The following is a 7,463-nucleotide window of genomic DNA, read 5'->3' as shown; positions in this document are numbered from 1 at the left end:
CCCCCAAGATGACCAGCCCTGGGGCCAGTGCATCGAGAAGCTGTAGCACCCCCAAGCCTTGGAAAGTGCCTTTTTAGGCCCAGGCAGACCATTTGTGAACTATTTAAGCATGATTGTAAAACCCAACAGCAGCTAAGACAGAACAAGGAGAGTCCGCTGAGTACCCAGGCAATGGGCATTCCCACTGGACACAGTGGCGCCCAGCTTCCAGCCCAGTCCAGCTGTTTGAGTTTGTCCCAGCTCAGCGGGAAGAAAATGAGAAGGGCCAGTCCAAACACTTTTGTTAGAATCAAACAAGACCAAGACCACTTTTAAAGCAAATTGATGAGCTGGAGAGAAATCTGCAAACCACTCCCTAATTAGCCCAGGTCTGATCAAGGCGCCGGAGGCAATTTCCTCCTGGATTTCACCTTTCTTTCCTTCTTCCTTCCCTCTCCTCCCCAACACACACTCCCACAACCCTCCACATTTTTTTAATGTTTTTATAACTGTACTAAGATTCAAACATCAGAGAAAGTTGGAAAACGGGTCTGGATGTGTTTTAGCTGCAGGTCTTACTCCTTTGACTATGTACTAGGGCAGAAGTGAAGATAGAGATGTAAGGATACCCAGACGGGGATCCAACTCTCTGACTACTCGAGAAGTGACCTTGGGGCTGGGGAAGGTGGGAGAAGCCCCGGAAATGTACACCCACCCCCTCCAGCTCTTCCTCACTAGTCGGGAGTGCTGAGCCTCTTGGGAGCTAGTTGGGGAGGGGGGCCTGCGGCTGAGGTCGGGCTCTAGCCGAGGTGCTACGAATACGTACACACTCGTTCTCACACACTCACACACACACACACACACACACTACCAAAGCAGGGGGCCGGCCTCCACTACCCTCTGGGCAGGGCCTCTCATTTTGCCGTCCCAAAAGATCCAGGGACGCGGATAAAAAGCCTGGCACACCTGTCTCGGCCAGAGTTGCATTCCGCTCCAGACATCCCAGCACAGCCAACTCACTAGGACAAGAGACTCGGCTCGGGGCAAGGGGTTGGATGCCCGCTGGGGAATGAGAAGGCCAGGATCAAAGCACGACCAGGGTTTGTTAGCTAGGCCTCTCGAGTCCCCCCGGGCGCCCTAATTGCGCGCCCTGCAGCCTCCTGCTTGCAGGCTGTCCTGCCGCGCGGGCGCCCGGCCGTGGGCTGCAGAACAGCTGCGAGGCCCGTATGTCCGCCCGCCCGCCCGCCCGCAGCCCAGCCCCTGCCGGCGTCCCCGCTACCCAGCGCTCCGGACCCTCACCGCCCCAGGAGGAGCCCGAGGAGAAGGAGGAGGGGCGGACAGACCCGGTTCGGCTGGGGCTGCCAGGCCGGCCGGGACAGCAGGGAAAGTTGGCCGCCTACTTGGCGAGCACTAACAGCCGACAAGCGCAGATTTTCTCCTGCGGCCTCACGAACTGCTCTGAAATCATCCACTTAAAAAGAAAGAAGTTCACACATATCGAATAACGGCTCGGAAGAGGCCACCGTGAAAAATGGAGCTGTTTTTATACAAGTCAGCCCAACATCTTTACAGATTTTGTAAATTCCTAATATTCCAGAAGGGATTTTGTTTTCCTAAACCAAGTGACACATTTCATCATAGTACATTCTGCTTCAGTAAAATCAGCTCCCTTGGATTTCATCGCTTGTTAAAAAAAGATAAACTTTATTTCTGTAATTTTCAATCACAAAAAAATCTATATTTTTGTCTAAGCATTTATTTTACTGAATCAAAAAGACATGAAAAGAAAAATCATGTTTTACTAATGTATATAAGTGACTCTTTTTTGGACAACATATAATAAATATGATATATCGATTATCACTCAGTCTTTCAAATGTACATTTTTTTTCATATTATGGAGCATGCCACTTTTCCAAAAGAAAAAAGGTCATGAGAAATCAGTGCAAAGTTCTCAGTTACCCTCCTCTTTTCTCTGGGGCAGACGGAATGTCCACGGCAACGCCCTCTGCCTCGGAATTTGAGGCTGTTCATCTACAATTCTCTCTGCCTGTGTGGTTTCCTCTCCGTGCCCTTCTTTCTTCCCTCCTTACCCCACCCCCCTCCCTCCCTCCTGCTTGTCCCTAAAGTCATTTTTTAAAAAGAACTTGAGGTTTTGTTTTTGTTGATGTTTTCACTTACTGGTCGCACTTTGTGTGGAGTCGGCGTTTTCGCCAGTCACACCGATGTGCGGGAGCTTTCCAGCCCTGTCTCTGGGGGTGGGGAGATGGAGAGTGGAGGGCTGGCTCCTCTTTGGGCCCCCCCTCCACCCGCTGGTGAGTGTCTTCCTCTCTTACTTCTTTGCTTCCCGGTTGGCTGCAAGGGAGGCCGGACAGCCTGGTGCCGGGAGAGGAGGGGCAGCTGTCCGGGTCGGGGAGGCGACAGGGAGGAAAGTGACTTGCTCTTCACCGGGGATGCGGGGTGCCTGGGATGGGGTTGGACAGGGGATTGAGGGCCGGCTGTCCCCCAGGCCCCAGGCCGTGGATGAGCACTCGGGGCACGAGGGGCCGCTGCAGCTGGGGATGGGGCGCAGGAGGAGTCCGGTACATGCTGCTGTACATGGCTGCGGCGGCCGCCGCGGCGGTAGTACTGTCCATGCTGCCCAGCAAGCTTGGGTGGTAGAAATAAGGCGACGGAAACATCCTCTGCAGTGCCGAGTAATTCCCTGCCTCGGCCAGCAGCTCCAGGCCCACCGCAGTCTGCCGCTTCCACTTGGTCCTGAAATAAAAGCAGGCGTGCGTGCACCCCGCAGCTGTGGGCACTGCCCAGGCACCAAGGCCCGTTCTCCCCCCTCATCTGCCTTCTCTTCCTCGGGGAGCACAGGAAGACTTAGAGAGCGCTGAGAACCAGGAATGAAGCACACCTCCTGGCTCCCTATCCCACCCTCTCCCTCCCAGAATCACCCAAATCCAAGTCAATTTCCCAAACGATGCCATCGATGTCTGAGACATTCATAAATAAAATTCTCCAATCTTTGCTACCTTTTCCTGACTTTTTGCTCTGCTGTTGCCTCCCCTTATTGTTTGGCTACTTCCTGAAACTTTCCTGGAGGCCAACGGAGACCACTCTTTCTATAGGCAGTCTTCTCCCTCCTCCTCTAATTTCCTTCCCCAAGTGGCTCCCCAGCAATCCCAAAGTGTCTGCTCTCTGCCCCTCCCCCTTTCCTCCAGGCTGAGTGAGAAGAAACCGTAAACAAAGGGACACAGAGACTCCTGGGCCTTGGACCCCTGGCCCTCTTGGTCCCCAGGGCTGTGGAGACACATCTCTCTCACCAGCCTGACAGGACCTTATGGCAGGTGTTGGGGGGGGGGTGTTTAAGAGCCAGGAAGGTGACAAGGGTTTCAAAACGGAATTCGTTTGAGGGAGGACTCTCCCATGGGGACAGTACCTCGGGGCCATTCCAGGAGGGGAAAAATGCATTTCAGGATCTTTTCTCCTCTGAGAGAGAGTAACAATTAAAACCTGTGATCAGCTCTTCTCGGTCTCCTCCCTCCCCCACCGCACCCCACTAGGAAGAAGAGGCAGCAGGCCTTTGCTCAGATGCCTCCTGACGGAACGCAGGGCTGGTGGGCCCTCCATACCCAGCAGCTCCAGCCAAATTAATAAACATGTCGCCCATTTTAAATTGGCTACAAATGACACTAATGTTTTCCGACAGAATTAGGGTGGCTGAAACCGTATGTAATGAGACAGAAAATTATGGTAAAGATGACAACTGGATGGGCATTTCCAACTACACTTAAGGACGATTAGAACACAAATGAGAGAAAAGGAGGGGGAGAGAAAATCGAGACAAGGGAGACAACCGTCAGGCTTGGAAACTCGGCATAACCTCGGCCCCAGACTGCACAGGTTGGGTTCACACTGCAGTTCAGGGGCCTACAAGTACTGTCAGCCCCTTTCCTAATTTCCTTTCAAGGGAAGCCGTGGTTCCTGGAGGGCTCTGAGGTGGCCACAATAGGGGACAGACCCTCAGTCTAGATGCCTGACCGGCTGCCAACTCTACCTCTCCGGACTGCCTCACAGGCCAAGCAAGGACTTTTAAGCTGAAGCCAGTGGGTCAGCTCTTCCAGGATGGATACAGCCAGACTGTGTGACCGGCTATAGATATTTGGAACCATCTTGGGGCAGGCCCAAAAGGGTGCAAGGCACAGGCTGTATGGGCCTGAGTGTCTCCTACACCGATGTCTCAGTTTGAAAAGGTGTGGCTTGATTGATTTGGGGACAAAATGGGGTAAATTTCAGCCACTCATGTTTGAGGGAGAAACTAGCATATGTTAAGGACACTTAGAAGTGCAAAATTCTCCAAACTCCAGCTACCCAATGATCCCTTTCACCTTGGAGGTGTGGCTAATCCCTCCTCCAGCCAGAAAGCCCCCGACTGCCAGCTCAGGGCCCTCTGAGTCCTTAGTGTTTCGGGGCCAGGAGGGAAGAAGATTGGTGTAGTAGTCTTGACCTGGATGGCCAGACACCTTTGCTCTCCCACACAGCCTCCCTTACCTGCGGTTCTGGTACCAGGTCTTGACCTGGGTGTCAGTGAGATTGAGCGCAGCTGCCAGGTCCATGCGGTCCTGCACACTCAGGTACTTCTGTCGCTCAAAGCTACGCTCCAGTTGATTGAGTTGGTGGTCGGAGAAAGCCGTCCTGGCTTTGCGAGGCTTTTTGGCTCTCACAGGGGGACTCTCTCGGCTACTCGTAATCTCCCGGTCTCCTTCCTCCTTTGTTCCTACATAGAAACCCAGACACGGCCGTAAGGTAGCCTGGAATGGGGAAGGATGGAGTGTCCTCCTGGCACACACTTCCACATTCCCAAGCCAGCTGCTGGTCTCGGGGTGGGGGAACTATACTCTGTCACCTTCCTTATAAACATACTTGGACCTTAGCCAGTATGGAGGAAGAGGACCAACTGCTGGCTAGGGAGTGTGGAGCCTTGTGCAGAGCTCCTAAGAGGGTTCCAAAAGAGTGCTGGATCTTCCCGTCTTTGGAAATGAAAAAGAAAAAAAAATACTTTATGATAAAGGGTCCTTTTCTTAATTGTTTCCTTGACTGAGGGGAGACCCTGTCCCTTTCCTGTACTGTTTTCACTCTGACTTCATATTTTCTTATTTGTTAGTTTTTAAAAGGCCTTTCAACTTTTTTTTTTTTGAGAAGGGGGCACTTTTTTCATTTTACTTTTCCTGTTTACTAAAAGTTACAGGCATTTGTTTTCCTTTTTTCAGATGCACTTGGGAAATGTTGGATCAAGCTCTCTGCAGCTGCTTGCATCAGGTCTCTTAAAGCTTCAGAAAGAATGTCTCCCAGACACTGCGTTCAGCTCAAAATCACTGAGCCCATCCAGGTGACAGCCCAGAGATTTCCGGATTCTATTTGTCATCTTTGGTTTTTTACTGAAATGCTGGGAAATCGATATGTCAATCCCTCTGTTTGTACCCGTTTTTGCTGCGCTCCTTGATCTTCCCTGCAGGAAGAACCATAATCTCTCTAATTGACCCACTGGGGAGGTTGGTGCACAAAAAATCGCCAGACCAGACTGTACATCTGTTTTGGGCACTATTATGCTAATGATACAATAGTAAAATGAAGAGGCAATATCCTACCTTCCAGACAGTCAGCACACATCTTTCCCAGAGATGACAAAGATTAATAATAAGCTTTCAGTAAAGGGAAAAAGAGAACTCTCCTCGTATGTTAAAACTCTTTTGCCATGCAAAGACCAGAACACTTATGAAATTCTCTGGGGAGAAAGTGGAAAAAGGGAGTTGAAGGACAATTCCATTGCCATCTTCTGATTTTACAAAAATAGATATTCAATTCCATAAAATTTTACTTTCATAAATGCTACCTCCCAATTTACTTGTAAGGGGCCAAAACTCTTACTGATACAGATATTCAGTTAGCGCCATGGGGTAGGAAGGGTATTTTTTTTTAATTGAAACACTAATTATAATTTTTTACCGTGTGGCCTTCCCTATATTAATCACGATCTAATAATTTTTTTAAAAAAGTTTCCCTGTTAATCGGCTCGGAATTTTTCCCTTCGCTAAATCTGATAATTCCCATTCCGGTGTTTAGAAAATACGGTGTGTAGGAAGAATGGAATGATTTGCATTAAAAAATAAGCACCACGTTGTGATCACACCCCTAGGCACTACGAAATACTAAAGTATTTCCCGTCAGATACCCTCCGCCTCTGCCCCCTTCCTAATAAATTAAAATGAAGTAAAACAAAGAAAGGAGCTGGATGGCGGTGAGGGCTGGGAGGTAGAAATGTAACAATAAACAGAACTTGGGATGAGTCCCCAAATCGCACGCCCAGGCCTCCCTCCCGCTTGCAGTTTTTGACCGTGGTGCTATCGCCTTAGAAGCTGAGAATCGCCTTCGAATCCCAGCAGAGATTCGCTGGAGACAGAAGGGGAGACAGGAAAGCAAGAGGAGGAGAAGCTAGACGGCTGAGGGAGCCGAGGCGGCGCGACTCACCGTGGCATTTGATGTCGCTCTGGGACTCTTCCCGCTTGTCGAGTTTGGTTTTGCTGTCCTCCTGCTCGAGCTTTGGCCTGAAGCTCTCGTGTGCTGCGTTGCTCTCCTGCTTCGGGGTGTGGTGGGGAGAGGAGACGCTGGTGCTGTACGGTGCACACGCCGCCAGAGGTTTGCTGTCGCCCAAGATGTCCTTAATTAAAAAAGAAGAGGTGGAAGTCCTGGGGACCGAGGCGGCCGAGCCCAGCTGCTGGGCGGGTGGCTGCGGCGGCGGCGGTTGCGGCGAAGGCTGCAAACTTTGCGTGGGGGCCGCGGCTGGCGGCGGCGGCGGCGGCGGCTGTTGGCTGTGGTGGAGGTGGTGGTGATGCTGGGGGCCGTCCGCTATCACATGCGGTTCCGGGGGCTCCATGGCGACCGAGATGGGAGAGGAAGGCGCCGTTCCTACAGTATCAATCTCCGAACAGGGAGACGGAGTGGCCTGACTCCTAAAATCCGCGGTCCTGGCCTCGCCGAGCGGGCGGAAATCTCCATTCATCATGCCGGGGCTGCCCGAACTGGCACTGGACAAAATCGTGTCTATTCCAAAACTCGACCCGCTGGCCCCTTCCATTGTTGTCATTTCTACATGAGGTCCACGCCACTCCGCCGCTCCGCTGCCGCCCCGACCAAGCAAAGGAAGCTATCGATCGTAAAACAGAATAACACGAAACAATGTTGTCGCCGCTTAAAACACAAACAAACAAAAAAAGTTGGGCGGGGAGGGAAGGAAAATTGGGAGGTGGCAATCCGTGGACACTTGCGACACTTTTTTTTTTTTTTTTTACCCTAATGCAAAAAGTAGGAGTTTGGAGAAAGGAAGATAGAGGGGGAAAGTTACAAAAATTGTTGAGGAAGCACCGAGCGCGCGCTCCAGGAACGATCGCGCACGTGGCGCGGCGGTGGCGGCGCAGGAGAGCCAGACGGAGGTGCAG

At 51.6% G+C, this 7,463-nt stretch overlaps 1 protein-coding gene across 1 annotated transcript; it reads right to left on the bottom strand.

Annotated features, from left to right (window-relative positions):
- Positions 1–2,423: 2,423 nt before the first annotated feature.
- Positions 2,424–7,111, bottom strand: BARHL2 (BarH like homeobox 2). The gene is made up of 3 exons (XM_061186337.1): positions 6,496–7,111; positions 4,519–4,744; positions 2,424–2,736 (listed from the first exon to the last, which is right to left on the bottom strand). Exons 1-3 carry the CDS (start codon positions 7,109–7,111, stop codon positions 2,424–2,426), a joined length of 1,155 nt encoding a protein of 384 aa, XP_061042320.1.
- Between the last annotated feature and the right edge of the window lie 352 nt (positions 7,112–7,463).

Source organism: Eubalaena glacialis, chromosome 3 (assembly GCF_028564815.1).
Source record: "Eubalaena glacialis isolate mEubGla1 chromosome 3, mEubGla1.1.hap2.+ XY, whole genome shotgun sequence".
In the NCBI taxonomy this organism is placed as follows: domain Eukaryota; kingdom Metazoa; phylum Chordata; class Mammalia; order Artiodactyla; family Balaenidae; genus Eubalaena; species Eubalaena glacialis.
Note: the sequence above shows the minus strand (reverse complement) of the source record. Positions and strands in the feature narration are given on the sequence as shown.